Here is a 19,043-nt window from a genome sequence, read left to right as displayed (position 1 = left end):
TAACAGGGAGAATGAGTGATGTAAATTCACACAGCCCTTCTTCTAGGGCTCAGCTGTGGCTGAGTTGATTTGATCATTGCTCCAGAACTAGAAAGGCTTGTCTGAGGGGCACAGTTCTTCTTCATTGCACAGTGTTGCTATTACTGTGTTTAATGTTTGTTCTTCTGGTTCTGCTCACTTCACTCAGCATCAGTCCACTTAAGTCTTCCAGGTTTTTCTGAAATCTGCCTGCTCGTCATTTCTTATAGCACAATAGTATTCCATTACATTCATATACCACAGTTGTTTATCATTACCCAATTGATGGGTGATGTGGGGCTTAGGATGAGCAGATAACAGGACCGATACATCCAGGAATCGAGGGACTTTTAAAGTTTAGATTGGCCAACTAGATATTAGGAGAGACACACCTAAGAAGTAAGGGGAGATATAATTATCTACAGGAAAGTCAATTAGGTGTGGCTACTACCAGACCTGAGCTAGGAGACAGAGATTACCCCAGAGGTCAGGACCATCATTAAAAAAAAAAATCCCCCTGACTCTCAGGAATATGATAAACATCCAAGCTTTCCCCACTTCACCCCAAAAAAGAACTTTCCAGTTTTAGGTGGTCACCCTATCTATCTTCTATAAAACCTTTTGCCTGCCTTCTGTTCTGAGAGGAGGATGTTTCTAAGCCCTTCTTCCCAGGGATGAAGTCTTTGACTTACCCCAAGGTTACTTTCCCTAGTGCCAAGACCATTTTAATTCTAATTGGAATGTGTGCAAGAGTCTAATTCTTTACATGGGAATATCTAAGGACCTGCACCACCTTTTCCCGTGACAATGGGCATCCCCTCTATTTCCAGTTCTTTGCTACCACAAAGAGAGCTGCTGTAAATATTTTTGTGCATGTGGGTCCTTTTCCCTTTTTCATGATCTCTTCAGGATATGACATAGTAGTGGTATTGCTGGGTCAAAGTATGGGCATAGTTGCAAATTGCTGAGAGGCACAGCTCTACAAACTGGCCATGAGATCTAGGAGTAGGAAGTAAAATGAGGAATGACTAGGATCTGCCTAAAATAGAGGGCCTGGTGAGGTAGTCATCAATCAGGGGATTCCGGGCATGAAGAGGTTAGAATTTCCAGGGCAACGAATACATGGGTAAACAGGAACACACATACTAGTGTGTAGCTTCAAAAGTTTCTCAGTTGTAATGCTGAGTTTTTTGATGGCTTATGTGATGGTATCCAGGACCAGCAAAGTTCATGACTATAGGTAATAACAAGCAGTTGGAAGAGATGGGAAGTATAGGAAATAGTAGCAGTTTTTATAGATATAAAGAAATTTAGAGGGAGAAGGAAATAGACCTCATTTTATCCAACCCCCTTATTTTACAGATAAAGAAAACAAAGTCCACAGAGTCCATGACTTAGTAAGCAAATTTTGTTCCTGCCTCTGGATAGCTGAATCCTTGCGTTTTATCATTTGGTTTCTTAATAGCCACCCTTTTTTTTTCTTTAAAGGCAACTAACTATACAAAGACCACACAAATTAAAATAGGCTAACAAAGTAAAGCAAACTTTTTCATCTCCTCCAGCTAGAGAGAACAGGGACCATTTACAATTTATTCTGGGTTGTGCCTAGCACATAGTACTAGAAATCGATACTTTTTTTTTTTTTTAGCGAGGCAATTGGGGTTAAGTGACTTGCCCAGGGTCACACAGCTAGTAAGTGTTAAGTGTCTGAGGCTGGATTTGAACTCAGGTACTCCTGACTCCAGGGCTGGTGCTCTATCCACTGTGCCACCTAGCTGCCCCCAAATCAATACATTTTTTAAAAATAATTATTGATTTTTTTAAAAATCTGGCCCTAACATTTCACTGGCATAGGGAACTCCAGGTGAGGAAATCTCTAGCAATGCTGAGCATTACCTTCTCTGCCATTGATTGTCTTAGAGAGTGGCCTGGGGCAGTTTATCACTGGGGAAGGTGGGGGGGTCCTTAGGTATTCCTCAATAAAGAATTATACTCTCCAATTGCACATAGTCCAATTAGAATTAAAGTGGTCTTCTATTTAGCACTAGGGAAAGTAACCTTGGGGTAAGTCAAAGACTTCATCCCTGGGAAGAAGGGCTTAGAAACATCCTCTTCTCAGAACAGAAGGAAGGCAAAAGGTTTTATAGAGGATAGATGGGGTGTCCACTTGAAAACTGGAAAGTTCCCTTTTGGGGTGGGGTGAGGAAAACTTGGATGCTGGTCATATTCCTGAGAGTTGTGGGGGTTTTGGTTTGATTTGGTTTGGTTTGGGTTGGGGTTTTTTGTTTTGTTTTGTTTTGCAATGGTGGTCCTGACCTGTGGGGTTATCTCTGTCTCCTAGCTTAGGTCAGGTAATAGCCATACCTAATTGACTTTCCTGCTATAGAATTTTATCTCCCCTTATTCTTTAGGTATGTCTGTCCTGATATCTAGTTGGTGTTGATCTAAACTTTAATAGTCCCTTGATTCCTTTATATGTCTGTCCTGTTATCTGGCCATGTTTGGTTTTGCTTCTCATAGGAGAAACTTCTGATTTATGCTAAGCCCCATGTCAATTCTCAAACTATTCTTTATCTCCCTCTGGGTCATCTGTTGCCTATCTTATTAGATATTTGGAGCTGGGAGCTTAAGGGATCAGCACCATGGATTTGTAGCTCATTCCCCATAATAAACCCAAGCCAGTTTGGGGTTTGCAAGGCAGCTTGTCAGAATAAGGGCTACCCAGCTCCTTAGGTGCTGGACACTGTCTGTGTAGAAACAGAATATGCCCCATTGGAAATAGCTAAATTAATGTCTTTATTGATAGTTGGTTACAAAAACTGTAGAGGTTTTAAACTTGACAAACAAGCTAGTAGAATTGTAAATTCTATGTCTTTGGGAAGAAATATTCAGAAAGAAATGAAAAATCAAAAGAAATAAAGAAGAAAAGTTATCTTAGTACTAACTTGTTGCCTTAGCCTCTAATATGACCTTAGATCTACCCTGGACATATCCCTAATTTATTTCCACGTTTGTTTTCCCTGTAAGAATGTGAGCTCATTGAGAGCAGGATCTGTTGTTTTGCTTTTCTCTTTATTCCCAACACTTAGCATAGCATTTAGTCACCTTTTAATAAATGTTTGCTGACTGACTTGACTGACTGCCTACCACTTATCTTTTTGTTTGTTTTGTTGTTGTTGTTGTTGTCCAAAAATCTTTAATGTAACAAGGAGGAGAGGAATTAGTTTTTGTAGCCTCGGCTGGCGCAGCGGCCCCTGGCACGTTTGAACTTTCGGCCCTTGGATCAGACATATGGTTTAGTGTGGCTGTGGGGAGTGCCAGGTGCCTTCCCAAAATGCCTGTATACCTCACAGCCCTTCCGGGGACCAGACAGCAGGACAGTGCCCTTGCCCTTGGGTGAGCTCATGGCCAGCTGGTCAAAGGTGAGGATCTTCTCACTAGCCTTGAGGATGCGATTCCGGGCATTGCTAGTAACATGAAGAGCACACACCTTCAGCTTGGGGACATCCTGGATCCTCACATCATCGGTCACAGTCCCAACAACCACAGCTGTCTTGTTTTCCCTGCCCAGCAGTTTCATCTTCCTGATCATTCGGGACAGGGACAAGGGGGGGCCAGTTGGTCTGGCTCATGAACAGCCTTTTCAGCACAACCTTGTTGAAAGTCGAGTTGGTTCTATGGGCCAGGAACCGGTAGAGCTTCACTAACAGCCGCAGGTAGATGTCCTGGTTCTTGGGCTCCTTGCGCCGGACTTTCCGGTCCTTGTTATGGCGAATGTCGAATCCCATGCGTGGCGCCCTACCAAAGACCCGCCCAACCAGGAAAGACCCCCCTACCACTTATCTTAATCCTGTATAACAAAGCTCTCCTTTAACCGGGGTTCAAAACCGGCTAGGTTGAAGAAGACAAGTTAAGCCTGGAGAGGCTCTTTTGTTGTTGTTGTTTGTCCTTCCTTCCCATAAAGGACCTATGAAATCAGGAAGGTGATGTCTTGACTTGCAAGTGAATTGGATTTAAGTGAGACAGGGCTGTGTAAAGTCACGCGCCTCATTCTCTCTTCAGCAGCTATCTGGGTCTAGTGGCAAGACATAGATCTGGATGACTAGAGGATGGCCCCTATGCAGTGGGAGATCTTGGCCTTTTTAAGCTAAGGTCTTTCCCAGGTCTCTGTTTGTCTGAGGCTCTGCCTATTCAGTGATTAAGGCTAGGTAAGAAATGAAGCAAAAAATGGCCTCTTTTATCCAGTCCAAAAAAAAAAAAATCAATCTGGGAGGGGAAGAACCTCAGGGCTTCTAACCCAAACTGAAACAACTGTTATTTAGACTCATTCTTAGCCAGCAAAACCCCAGCAATGACCCAATGAGGCTTGGGCTGGTACCTGTTCTTGTTCAATTAGTGAGAGTCAGAGTGATTTGAGTTTAAGACATGGTCAATAAGTTTTATCAAAGCCTGTTTGTTTTTTTTAATGATAGGATAAATAAGTAGGGAAGAGAAAAAAAAATCTAGACCATAAACTCCAAGACATCTTGGGGGAGGTTTCAGGGATCAAAATTTATATTTCTTTGAGCAGAGCACCCACTAGTGAGGGTATGATTCCCTGTGTAGGCAAAGGGAGAGGAGGAAAGGACAAGGTGAGAAGAGCAGACTTTCCCAAGTATATAACTCTTATAGAGAATGGAAGACAGAAGGGAAATGGACATGAAATCTCACTCTTAAAGGGCATTATGTTCTATGGATCTCTGTTTGATCTTTTCTTTTAGGTCAGCCAAAGAAATGGTGGGGTTTTTTATTTAATGCTACCTAGCTATCCCAAGAATAATTTTCAAATACAGCAATTTTTGCTGACACTGTTTTTACCTAATTATAGTTTTCAGATTCATTTGTTTTTCATTTGCAGTTTCCATTTCTTTTCTATAGTATATATCCTGTTACTTTACCTTCAAAATATCTATGAAAGACATTTTTTTTCTCAATCCAGAAATATACACAAAAGTGACTTCCTATAGTTTACAGATGAGGAAATTTAGACCCAGAAAGTTTGTGACTTGTCAAATGTCATATAGTTCACAAGTGTTAGAGAAGTTTGAACTTGGATTTTATGAATATGCTTTTTCTACTGTACTTCCTCATTTTTTCCATCTCCACAGGTATCCTATTCGCATTACTCAGTTTTAAACCATTGGAGGGATTAGGGAGAACTTGGCAGTAACACTCACATTCTTTTCTTTACATATCTAAAATTATGGACAAATATTACCTTGTCAGATTTTAAGAGATATTTTAATAATGTCTCTAAGTACTACTTTTAGATGATTTGTTCAGAGTATAATTGTTTATATAACACCTAAAAGATTGCAAAGATTTTACATATATTATCATATAACTGTCAGGGGGAAATCGGTTGTGGTGTGGGGGTCCTTTAAGCATTCCTCTTTAAAAGAATTACATCCTTGGGACAGCTAGGTGGTGCAGTGAATAGAGCACTGGCCCTGGAGTCAGGAGTACCTGAGTTCAAATCTGGCCTCAGACATTTGACACTTACTAGCTGTGTGACCCTGGGCAAGTCACTTAACTCCAATTGCCTCACAAAAAAAAAAAAATTACATCCTCTCAAAAATAAATCCAATTAGAATAAAATAATATTTTATTTAGGTGCTAGAGAAAGTAACCAAGAGAGATAGATTCTCCAGGAGAGAAAATGGTTTAGAGACATGATTCTCTGAAAATGAATTTCTCCTCCAAAGACAAAAGCCTCTGTAGACTATAGATGGGATGATCAACACCTGACAATGGGAAGTTCTCTTTGGGGGTGGGGGAAGGCTTGAGTTAGGTGGTGGTCCTGACTTCTGGAGTTATCTCTGTCCCCTGGCTCAGCAGCTTATCTCTCTTACTTGTTAGGTATGTCTGTCCTGATAGCTTAGCTTCTCAAGGAGAGTTACCCAGACTCATGTCCTTTAGTTTAACTGGCTGGCTAGTTTAAACTTTAATAGTTCCAAATTCCTTGATGTGTCCCAACTCTACAATTCTTTCAATAACTGTGAGCAGAGGCTCAGTCCAAGGTTACTATAACCCTGCTTATAAATTTGGGTAATATGCATTTTAAAAAAATAAAAAGGATACACTACCTTTCTGTTTTTAAGAAACCACAGTCATTCAAAAACTATAACTTCTTCTCCCCTATTTGCTTTCCTTGCGCTAAAATGCTCTTAAATACCATCCTGTCTCTGCCCTGGATTTAGCTTCCATTTTTCCATATCCTTCTTTCAATGGAATTTCCCTCCCCCCCCCCCCCCATTTGGTTCCTCTTTCTAGTCAGGTTCAGCTGGCCCTTAGGTTCTTCTTTTCTATTTAAGGCTGAAGGCTGTGCTTTGATTTTTTCATTTTTCATATGCCTTTATTTTTCCTAAAGGGTTATCTTTGTTTCTAAAAGTTTTCCCTATCAGTTCTGCTCTCTGATTTCCCAGAGCTTTTTATGTCTCATCCTGTTTCTACTCATGGCATTATGGCTAAGTGAATTACACTGTAAGTAGCTTTAGGAGGAAAGAGTCTTCCAGTTTTCTATAATGGCTTTCAAAACATTCAAAATTCCACAGCCTAAAAACATTTTTAAAATTATTTTTCAAGTAGCTCCTTATTATGGTGTTTGGCTATAAATGACTTTTTTGGGGAAAAGTTAAGGAAGAAGTGATCTTATTTTCTGAGGTGGTACAGCAGCTTTGGTGTGTAAAACTACCTTGGTAGGTCAGATCATGTGAAAGCAGCTTTTGTGTCAAGTCTACCAGTTATAGTGCTTTTTATTGTGAGTCAGCGATCAGGGCAAAGAGTATAAATTAAATTAGTGGGAGAAAACCACCAATGTCATGTTTCTAAAATTATGTGTGCCAAAGATATTTTTAGCTGGAAGCCAAGGAGGTGGGAGTTTAGAAGTAAAAGATTAATGTTCAGAAGACATGTTTCAAATGAAGCATGCTTCTTAAGATTTATGCTCTGCATTATGTGGTATTTCATGCCTTCCTTAGATCATTGAAAGGTGGCATTCTTGAACTAGAAAGAATATCTCATAGAGCAAATATTTTCCACTTCCATTTGTTTTATTTATAGAAACAGAGAAATAGTTATAAATGGAAATTCCACTAATTAAGATATTATTATAACAATTACAATTTTTTTATCTTTCCAGATTGCCTTCATGACTTTGACCCTGTTTCCAATCCGACTTTTATTTGCTGCATTTATGATGTTATTGGCCTGGCCTTTTGCATTTGTCGCTTCCCTGGGATCTGCTGAGAAAGAACTTGAAAAGCCCCTGGCTTTATGGAGAAAGTGAGTTACTAAATCTATTGAAAAACACTTATATGTATGTGTATTTGTGTAAATCAGTACTAAAGAGATAAAGTGTTAATATTTCAGGTCACCCAGTGTTTTAGTTAGTGAATAGAATCCTGGACTTGGAGTCAGGAAGACAACCTAAGTTTAAAGGAGTTCAAACTTATCCTCAGACACTTATAGCTGTTCAACCTTAGGCAAGTCCCTTATCCTTTCTCACCTCAGTTTTCTCATCTATAAAACAGGGATAATAATAGCACCTACCTCACAGGGTCCTGGGAGTTAAGTGACATAACATCTATAAGGCACCACTAAGTGAATGGATTTTGATCTGAGTTGGTGGAATACATATATGACAAAATCAGAGATCTTTTAAATACTGAACTGAGGGAAACTGAAAGAATGTTCTTCTCTAACATTATTCTCATATTCTTTTCCAAATCACTTTCCCTATTCCTTTCGTTCTTTCTTTCTTTCTTTTTTTTGCAGGGCAATGAGGGTTAAGTGGCTTGCCCAGGGTCACACAGCTAGTACGTGTCAAGTGTCTGAGGCCAGATTTGAACTCAGGTCCTCCTGAATCCAAGGCCAGTGCTTTATCCACTGTGCCACCTAGCTGGCCCCCCTGTTTTCAATAGTACTAACATGTTTTTTCTCTCATAACTTTAGAATCAATGTTGACTCCTCCCTCTCTTTTACTTGTTCCGTACGAGTCAGTTGCAAAGTACCATTTAAAAAAAATTTCCTTTTGCACCAGTTGGGGGAACTTGCGACCTGGATTGCGGGGCTAGCCTACCCAAAGAATTGGAGGCTCCTCAGGAATGGGAGTAAGAAAAGATCTGGATCTTTTGTATCTTTACAAAACAAAGAAAGGGGAGGAAAGAGTTCTATTTTTAGACATTTTTTTTATTATTTGTCAGTTCTTTCAAGACATATAAGATCTTCCTATCTATTAGCTTCCACTTGGTTCTAGCTCTGCTCCCTAGCACCAAGCAGAGATTAGATTGGCTTAAATGAGAAATTTATTGAGGGGCTCTTTGAATAATGGGGTATCAGTAGGATATGCAGCATCCATCCATGTCCTGAATATCCTCTTGCAGACCTTAATATTATTGCTTATCATGCTTGGCCACACCTTATTCCTGAGATGCTTTTTTCCCTTGGGAAAGTTTTAAGGATTCCTTGGGGGTCAGGATCTTTAGTTTTCTTGGTGTCCCACTATATCCCCACAACACACCCATCTCTTCTTTTGTATTCTTGGTGCCATAACCTTGCTCTAGGACCTAATCAACTAGATTATACTAATGCTTCTAGCCAGTCTTTCTGTTCCCCAAATTCATTCTGCACACTTCTACCAGATGAAACTTCTTTAGAAACCTCCCTTATCAATGATACATACTTTCTAAATAGCCTTTAGTAAGTCCCCTCATGGACAAGATAAAGAACTGTGAATTAGATGATAGTACAGTTAGGTGGACTTGGAATTGACACCCACCCCACCCCGCCCCAAAATGGTCATTAGTGGATTGTTCTCAGTTTGAAGGGATGCCTATAATGGAGTTTACCACATTTCTTCTGTCCTTAACCGTGCTGTGTTCAACATTTTTGCACAAAGGCCTGGAGGGCATATTTATCAAATTTGTGGATCAAAGGAAGTAGGGAAGGATAGCTAATATAAGAGATCCAAAAAGATGAAAAGGGCCAATGAAATTAACTTGAAGTTTAATTGGGATAACAATAAAGTTCAGTACTTGGGTTTTTAAAAAATCAGCTTTGGGGGCAGCTAGGTGGCACAGTGGATAAAGCACTGGCCCTGGATTCAGGAGGACCTGAGTTCAAATTCCACCTCAAACACTTGACACTTACTAGCTGTGTGACCCTGGGCAAGTCACTTAACCCTCATTGCCCCCCAAAAATAAACAAACAAATAAATAATCAGCTTCACAAGTAAAAACAGGTGTGTGGGGGGGAAGTTGACCAGAAAGACGTTCACGTGAAAAAGGCCAGAGGTTTCTAGTGGACAACAAGCTCATTATGATTTAGCAGGACAATGTGGCAGCCAGAAAAAAAGCTAATTTTCATTTTAGGCTGTTTCAACACGCAGTGCCTTGCACATAGTAGGCATTTAATAAATGTTTGCTGAATTAATAGATATATACATATATATGTTTTCAAGAGTGAAGAAAATAGTGTTCCATATAGCCTTTTTTTTTTTTGCAGGGCAATGAGGGTTAAGTGACTTGCCCAGGGTCACACAGCTAGTAAGTGTCAAATGTCTTTAAAACAGAACTATATAAAAATAAAATGTGATGCCTTCACAAACAATGAGTGTTCTGTCTGGGTGGGGTAATTACTATCTTGAGATAATATAGATGGGATTCATGGTATGTTTTAGATTGGATAAAATAACCTCTGAGGTGCCTTTATGGACTATGTTGTAGAAAATCCTAGCCCATAATAAGTGCTTACTATATAATGATTGATTGAGTGATTGATAGGGCCTACCCTGTGAAGCTATCTTCAATTTAGCCTTGTAAGCATCTTGTTTGTGCATTGTTGTTTACATATCATCTCCTTCCATTAGATTGTGAATTCCCTAAGCACGGGACTCTTTTTTGCCTGTCTTTGTATCCCTAATACTTTGCATAATGCCTGGTACATAGTAAGATGTTAATAGATGTTTGTTGACTCTACTTGGGAAGACAAACTAACTTACATGGAATAATTATAAGATGACTAAATAAACCTGGAGTCTGATAACCAGTGTAACAGATGTTCAGATAAAAAGATTAAAGAGGGTTGGAGTAATTGAGAAATACCCCATGGAGGAAGCTGAACTTGGTAAAAATCATAGAATAATAAATTTAGAGCAGAGACTTTATTCCAGTTACCTCATTTTACAGATGAGAAAACTGAGACCCAGAGAGGTTAAATGAGCTCTCCAATATCACACAGGTAGCAGATGATTGTGAGTATATTCTCTCTTTACCCTGTATAACTTGACTTCCTCTGATCATATATTTAGAGCTGCAAGGAACCTTAGAAACATCTAGTTCATATGCCCAAAGGGCTATAAAACTGTGCATATCCTTAGGCTCAGCAAAAAAAATTTAATAGGTAAAAATGTAGATTCATTTGAAGCATTATTCCAGCCAGTGAAGATCTTTTTTGTATTCTTATTTATCAAAACACCCTTCTCTTAAACCCCATGTTCTATACAAATTTGATAAATGCACCATCTTTGTCTAGAAGTTATTAATAAAAATGTTAGATAGAAAAGTATGCTTTTCTATAAATAAGCAGGTTTCCAAATATATAATCACTAAAGACAAAATGCAAGCATTGAAGAATGCATGGTGAATGATATATCTTTCTGGCATTTCACCTTCCAAGGCTGTCCATTCAACTGCATATTGTTATCGAGACAATAGGAATTTTTCATCTACTTGTTTTTTCCTATGTGGGCAATTGGGCCCAATCCTCTGTAAAGATTATGAATTGTAGCTGAGGCTGACAGATCTCCTGAGGTCATGCATTCTAAGCCACAGTAGACTAGGACAATTGGGTGTCTGAACTAAGTCTGGCATACGATTAACCACTACTTTTACCTCCTTATAGTGGGGCACTGTTTCCAGGCTAGTAGATTAACTACTACGCTCAGTGCCTTAAGGTTTTGAAAAACTTTGTGTGTGTGTGTGTGTGTGTGTACATTTTTTCATTTGATCCTTACCCTGTGAAATGGTTACTAATATTATAAGGAATTAAGTGTCTGAGGTAGGATTAGAATTGAGCTCTTCTTTTTTCTAAGACCAGCCCCTATCCACCATGTCACCCAGTGATGTAATGCTGTGAGTCAGTCATTAATCACTATAAAGAAATATAATTGAGGATCATTCAAAGGCCAATATGGAGATATATAATGGATATGAACAGACTTGAGTAAATTAGAAACAAGAAATTATGAAGAAAAAACCATCATAAATAGGATGTCATCAAGAATGTATAAATGAAAAAAGATGGGCTACAGTCACGTGATGAGAATGAAGTAAAAAAAAATGAACAGCCTCCATGTGCCATTGTTATCCTTGCCATTTCAAGATAATTCAAGGGGGGGCAGCTAGGTGGCGCAGTGGATAAAGCAAGGGCAGGAGTACCTGAGTTCAAATCCTGCCTCAGACACTTGACACTTACCAGCTGTGTGACCCTGGGCAGACACTTAACCCCCATTGCCCCACCAAAAAAAAAAAAAAAAAAGAATTCAAGCAAGGCTCTAGCACATTAAGTGGGTCCCTCAAGATAAATTTATGGTAGAACATGGGCAAGAGTCACCAAGGATGAGCAGAAATGGATGTGGTACCTCTCATCTGTGTTATTGGAGGCATTAAAGATCCATTTAAGTATTCCAGACCAAACTGCGGGAAGAATCCTTTGTCTCCAAATGGAAACAGATGATACCACCTCACTTAAAGTATTCTTACTTCCAAAATAGTACTAAGATTAGATATTTATGATCCACCATTGCTATTACTTTTTCTGTTCACTAAGTTATCAGTACAAAATATGAAGTCTGAAATAGTCGTAATTTTTAAATAAAAACTCCCAAGAAACCCAAAGGGCTTTTGGACAGGTTAATTTAAAGTAGGGAATTTCTGAGAAAACCTAGGCATCTAGAATGGATTCCATAATACATAATGATGAAATCACAGTTGGGCCATTTAGCTAACTTTGAACCATAAAGAATCCCGGAATTGAAAGAAAATTTAGAAATTATCTTGTACTAACCTCCCATCCCATGAAGTTTCTATTACCCTACTACCTGGCCTGTTCTTAAATATACCCAGTGATTCATCATCTCATATAACAATTTATTCTATTTTTGGACATTTTTTATTATTTGACAGTTCTTTCAAGCCATATAAGATCTTCCTATCTATTAGCTTCCACTTGGTCCTAGCTCTGCACCCTAGCACTAAGCAGAGATTAGATTGGCTTAAATGAGAAATTTATTTAGTGATTACTATGTGTCAGGTACTGTGGGCACAAAAAAAAAAAAGAAAAGAAAACAGTCCTTACTCTCCAGGAGCTTACATTCCTATGGGGGGGAAATAACAAATAAATGAGAAATTTTTCTCCTCTTTGACAATTCCTCATTCTGAAGTTTTGGGGGTTTTTTGACTGTTTTCTCTCACAACCTAGCTAATGGGAGAATGTTTTCCATGACTACTCATGTATAACTTATTTTGAAATGCTTGAATTCTAGTGGGTGGGGGGGTAGGAATGAAGGAGGAAGAGAAGTTGGAACACAAAGTTTTAAAAAAATTGATGTTAAAATCTGTTTTTACATATATTTTGGAAAATAAAATTCTATTCAATAAAAAGGTAACCCAAGATTATATGGCTTTTAAAATATTTTGGTATTTATATCCTTGCCCTTCTTTCCCTCATACCCTCTCTCTCTCTTTTTTTTTTTTTTTGTGGGGCTATGGGGGTTAAGTGACTTGCCCAGGGTCACACAGCTAGTAAGTGTCAAGTGTCTGAAACCAGATTTGAACTCAGGTACTCCTGAATCCAGGGCCGGTGCTTTATCCACTGTGCCACCTAGCTGCTCCCCCACCCCGCCATGATCTCTTTCATTCTCTGAAGTAGGCACTAATTAAGAGACAATCTTCCTTGGACAATCTATAAAATCCAGGCATACTGGTCTTTTTTCTGCAGCTCACCCACAAAATTCTGTCTCTCTTCTCCATGCTTTTGTACTGACTGCCCCCACTACCACACTCTCACCTGAAATACTCCACCCCTTCCCTTCTGCCTCATGGAATCTGTTTTCCTTCTAAACGTGGCTGAAGCATCACCTTCTCTTCCACATAAGACATTTCCTAATTTTCTCTTTCCATTTTTTCCTCTACCTCTCTAACTTTATCTTCAAAGTCCTTTTTGAGCACCTCTATGGTCTGAGACCAATTTGTATTTTTCTTGGAAGCTTTAGATATAGGGGCCCTGATGTTGACATCTTCCTCTGAGGGTGCCCCTTGGTCTTCCTTGTTACTGAAGAAACTTTCTATGGGTCCTCCCCTTTCTCTGTCGGCTCATCTTGCCTTTCTTTTACTAGACTTTTAACTCCTTATAGTGGGGCACTGTTTCCAGGCTACAGTATCCCAAGCTTAAGAAGTCCCAGGTGGTATGATTTAAGGAGAATCAGGTTCTTCACTTGCCTGGCCTCTTCCCTGGTCCTTAGATGACCCCAGACCAATTTGCTAATCAACCAGCTTTGTGTGTTGTGGTTGTTAGCTCTGAAGAGCCTGTACCCCTCCCCCACCTGGGCCACTGCTACTAGAGCCTACCTCCTGGTTCTCAGCCGGGGTATAAAATCCAAGTTCTGCCTTAGCACCAGCATAGACCCCTGTAGTCTTCCCCCTGCCCAGGGCTCAGCCCACTAACCAGACTATGAGCTTAGTTCCAGACAACACTGGCGCTTCAGCTGATTCAGAGGCTCTGGGGGTCTGCTTCTCTGGTGAGGCCTTCCTGGGACTGGATCTGTGTCAGGGTGACTGTGGGGTTGGGCTCTAGCACAGCAGCTCCCTCCTTCTGACCTTCCAAGCTGTTCTTGGTTAGAAGATGATTTCAGTACATTCTTCTGTGAGTTTTGCTGCTCTGGGCATTTTCCTATGGCATTATTTGGATGTTTATTGGAGCGACGTGTCATGAGTTCGGGAGCTCCTAATTTTCTCAACTGTTAATGTTTTCCCCACCAAAAACAAACAAAAAACTTACCTTATATTAATTGTGTATATACTCAGTATACATATAATATTTGTCCCCTCGATTTGGAATGACAGCTCCTTGAGGCAAGGGACTTTCACTTTTGTCTTTATACCCACAGTGCCCAGGACATGATAGATTCTTGATGAATGCTTGTTGATTTATTGACAGAGCATCGACAGAAAAAATAGGGCCAAGGAAAGAAGGAGGTGGGGGGGGGTGGGGGAGAGACACATTAAAGGGGTGGAAAAGGATGGTAAAAACCAGTGGAAACAGGGAATAATTAATAAATACTTTATTTATTCAGTCTATTAGACTGTGAGCTCTTTGAAAGCAGGGACTGTCTTTTGCCGTTCTCTCTAACTCCAGAGCTCAGCACAGTGCCTGGCAAGCGTTCAATAAATGCTCTTTGATTAGCTGACTGACTGACTTACTTTTTTCTCCTATATATACACATCCTCCCACTTCCGTCCCCTTCTCTCCCCACCCCTCACTAAAGAATCATATTTGCCAGAGCAGGAAGTAGCCACTTGAACTTGCATTTAGCTCTGTTTTTCTTCTGAAAATATCATTGTCTACATTATGAACCATGTTTGTTTTATATAAATGACACTTCTGAAAGCTTTACTGTGTAGTTTTTGAGACATTTTTTGTATCTTGGTAACATAAGATGTGGCCATCAAATAGCTGATTAAAAAATATATATATATAAGGACTGAGATAAGTGTTGAATTTGTGGTTTTAGTGGTAAAGGACAATGCAGGACAGCACTTTCTCTAATTTATATTTAGTCTTACAGAGTTCCCACAGGGTAGTTGTACAGAGTCATACAACTGAGTGTGAATAAGAGATGGAACATGAACTCAGGTCTTCCAGGCTTTGAGGCCTGTGCTGTACTATATATTTGTAAATTATATGTTGGATGAATATTACTCTTTGGAATAATCACATATTCCAAGGAGACTGCCAGGGCTCAAAATATTTTTGAATCTCCTTCAGGATTACCTTCAGTTATTTTATGAGTCAGGTAAGAAAATCAGCCTTATTACAGGAAAACCCCAAAACTTATTACACAGATTGATCACTACATGTATTCACTAGACCTATTTTATACTCACACACACACACACACACACACACCTTTTTCTTTTTTTTCTTTTCTTTTTTTTAACGTCTTTTTCCAAAACGAAAATCCCAAAGTATAACAATTTGAAACCCTGGGGACATGCACAAGAAATTACAATTGGCTCTCAATCATTATTGAAGAGTAGTTCCAAAAACTATAGGGCAGCTAAGTGTGCAGTAGTAGTGTCAGGCATCTGTGTGACTCTGCCCAAATCCCTTAACCCTGTTTGCCTCAGTCTCCTCATCTTTAAAATGAGCTGGGGAAGAAAATGGCAAGCCATTCCTGTATCTTTACCAAGAAAACCCTAAAAGGGGTCACAAAGAATCGAACATGAAGTTCCAAATATGTTTTAGCAGTGATGACATTTTTTAAAAAGTATTCTCCTCCAAAAAAAAAAAGTATTCTCCTCCAATCCCTTGAGGTAACAGCTTTATAGGAGACAGAATTCATTTCTATGTATAAATTTGTGTCAATTAATCAGTATACTATGTACTAGGATACAGATACAAAAAATGTCAGTCTCCACATTCTAATAGAGCATTGTATGTAAGTGTGGTTTTTTAGTGGTCACATTTTATGCTCTCATCTTATAGTGTTTCTAGTGATTAATAAAGTTTTATTTGCTTGCTCCAGAATACACTAAATTGTTTTCCAAACCTATTACCCTTTTACATTTCATCCAGAAACCTGATCCTTAATTATTAACCTTTGTATGTGCCTTGGGAAGCCACTTTTGTGATTTAATAATGATAGTAAATCTTGGTTCCTGAACCTTAATCTCCCAGTATCATATTTCAAGATTTTTAGTACAAGTCATGGAAAAATCATATTCATCAAAATTAACCTATCACTTCCTTTAAGTTGGGGGGCAGTACATATCAAATATTTTAGTGCTGGTTTCTTTCTAGTTATTTATTGTATTTGTAATCCTATTCTTTAATTTAGCATAGAGATAATGAGTTGGATACCTGACAAGAGAAAGAAAACATCATCTTTTTTTTTTTTTCAGAGAGCTAATTGTTAAAGTTAAACTATGATTAATTGATAAATTTCCATTTTGGAAAACAGTTATTTTAAAAATGTTACTATGGCCTTGTTTCTTTTTCATGTCTTTCTCTTTTTTAAAATAAATTAACATGATTCAAAATTATTTAGTAGTTATTTTATTTCAGATATTATAATTATGACCATATTTTGCAGGGTAGTGGACTTTCTGCTGAAAGCCATCATGCGGACAATGTGGTTTGTTGGTGGCTTCCACTGGGTGACTGTGAAGGGCCGACAGGCCTTACCAACGGAAGCTGCAATCCTGACTCTCGCCCCACATTCCTCCTACTTTGATGCCATTCCTGTAACGATGACCATGTCCTCTATTGTGATGAAGGCAGAAAGCAGAGACATTCCCATATGGGGAAGTAAGTTGATCCATTTGTATTTGGACCAAGAACATATGTACTTAATTGAACAGTATAAGTAAAGTACACATAGTTAAAGAATTATTTTCCCATGTACATTAATTGATTGCTTTTTTTAAGTTATTTTGTTGTTGGAGTTCCCTATGCTGATGAAATCGCAAATCCTTCACATATTTGTGTAAATGGTATTTCTACTAGTATTTTATTTTTACTGCCAGACTCCAAATTCCCATAATATTCCATTCACGTGTGTATGTATAATACAGAATTATTTTTCAACTGTAAAACAAAAAAAGATCTTGAAACAATTATTTTAGTGGCTATTTGCCTAAAAGCAATTTGAGTCGAACATAAAACACCAGTTATAGAATTTAGAACTGTATTATAGGAACTTCAAACTGAGGTACTTCCTTAGAGGACAAATAGTCATAAGTATTGGAACCAAGATTTGAGTTCAGTTTATTCAGGCTCCAAATCCATAGCTTTTTCAACTATATCACTGCTTTCCCTCATTCATTCTCTAATAGCCAAGTAATTAAAACTAACACGCAGTTATTGAACTATCACTGGGGAATACATTCTATGGCTTTCCTGGACTTACTTTCACTTTTGTTGGAGGAACTTATCATTGGCAGATTGAAGGACAGTATTATACTGACCAATTTCTCACTTCCTAAGTTTTTGACAACTGTTTAAATTTGGAAAACTACCAGGAATTTAAAAGATTTTTTTGAGGAATATGAGGAAGTGGTAATATAGAATTAAGCAATGTATTTTACCACACAAAAATAATCTGCACTCAAAATTTTTCCCTTCCTATTGCTATGAAAGAGCCACTTAGTGGGGAAAGTAATATAAAGTGGACAAAGGACATTTTACTAACTGCCAAGTGGGTGGACAAAAAGCTTTAAGTGACCATCATATTATCCTGTTTCCTGTGCAGATAACTCCTAAATCTATATAACTAGTCCTAATCTCACCCCTGAACTCTAACCCTGATTTACCAACTACTTGCTAAACCTGTATGTCACATCAATATCTATGGAAGTCATCACTTCTCCCCACCGCAACCCTTCCTCCCAGTTTCCCTATTTCTATTCAGGACACCATCATTCTCCCACAACTCCCTGCTTTGTAACCTCAGAGTCATCCTTGGCTCTTTGCTCTCCCTCACTGCCTATATTCAATTAGTTGCTAAGTCTTATTATTTATTATGTACCTTATAGCAATCAAGTCAGCACAGGCCAACAAGCATTCTATAACATGTCATTCCCTACCATCAATCCAAAGGCTCACAATCTCCCATATTTTTATTTTAAAGATAATTTAGGTATAGACCAACAGAGATGGGAGATGCCTTCGAGTTTATCCATCATATACAGCCAGTTCATTTTGTAAATAAGAAAAGTAAGTCCTAGACAGGTTAAGTGACATGTTCAAGGTTACCCAAGTGTTAAGGACCAGAGGACCCAAGTCTTCTGACTTCAAGTGCTGTGTTCTTTCTACTAGATTACAAATACTTGCTTATGCAAGTGTTTCTATTTAACAAGTTTATTTTATGGCCTTCAAATTATACGTCTTTTGAATGTGTGTGTGTGTGTGAGTATGTGAGTGTGTGTGTGTGTGTGTGTGTGTGTGTGTGTGTGTGTGTGTGTGTGTGTACAGACTACTTAATTTTACTAGTGAATTTCCTTTTCAGAAATATACTAGATCAGGATATGGTTTCTTTTTTTTTTTTTTAGTGAGGCAATTGGGGTTAAGTGACTTGCCCAGGGTCACACAGCTAGTTAAGTATTAAGTGTCTGAGATCTGATTTGAACTCAGGTACTCCTGACTCCAGGGCTGGTGCTCCATCTACTGCACCATCTAGCTGCCCCCAGGATATGGTTTCTAAAGGTTATTTTGTCACCTAGTAAACTGCCAGATCTTAAAAGCCTAGGCCTTTTGATTGAAGAATGGTAACCTTAGATATCTAGGGAGAAAAAAGATATGCACAAAAGTTAAAATGTTTATAATGCCTTGGCTTTCTCCATATCTGTTGTACTGCCTTTCCTGTTTCTAGGAAGAAATGCTTTTAAGATGCTTTAGAGATCCAGCATGCTCTACGCCATTCAGTTCTTAGTAGTATATGTATTGATTGATAGCATAATGGTAGTAATAACCCTGTTTCGTTAATGAGACTTTTTTGATTCAACTTAAAAAGTTCAATGAGATTAACAACTCATAAAAAGGAACTTTCAAGTCCTATTTCCTTCTGAAAACTTATTCAAAATAGCATGGTGATTGCCCACTCACCAAAAGTAGCTTGATAGCATTTTGGCTATAGTTTTCCAATCACGTTCTTAGATACACCAAAGAAGTCATTATAAAACAGGAAAAATACAGAGCTGTTATCTTGT

At 38.6% G+C, this 19,043-nt stretch overlaps 1 protein-coding gene and 1 pseudogene across 1 annotated transcript in view; one reads left to right on the top strand and one right to left on the bottom strand.

The window, feature by feature from the left end:
- Positions 1-19,043, top strand: part of LPCAT1 (lysophosphatidylcholine acyltransferase 1) — a 173,907-nt gene that overhangs the window by 70,055 nt on the left and 84,809 nt on the right. Inside the window, exons 2-3 of the mRNA XM_043977175.1 lie at positions 7,199-7,341; positions 16,430-16,644. Coding sequence (XP_043833110.1) covers positions 7,199-7,341; positions 16,430-16,644 — 358 coding nt within the window. The remainder of the gene's footprint in view (positions 1-7,198; positions 7,342-16,429; positions 16,645-19,043) is intronic.
- On the bottom strand, positions 3,239-3,806 carry LOC122735556 (annotated as a pseudogene).

The sequence above is a fragment of the Dromiciops gliroides genome, chromosome 1 (genome assembly GCF_019393635.1).
Source record: "Dromiciops gliroides isolate mDroGli1 chromosome 1, mDroGli1.pri, whole genome shotgun sequence".
NCBI lineage: Eukaryota > Metazoa > Chordata > Mammalia > Microbiotheria > Microbiotheriidae > Dromiciops > Dromiciops gliroides.
This window is presented reverse-complemented; position numbering and strand designations above follow the sequence as displayed.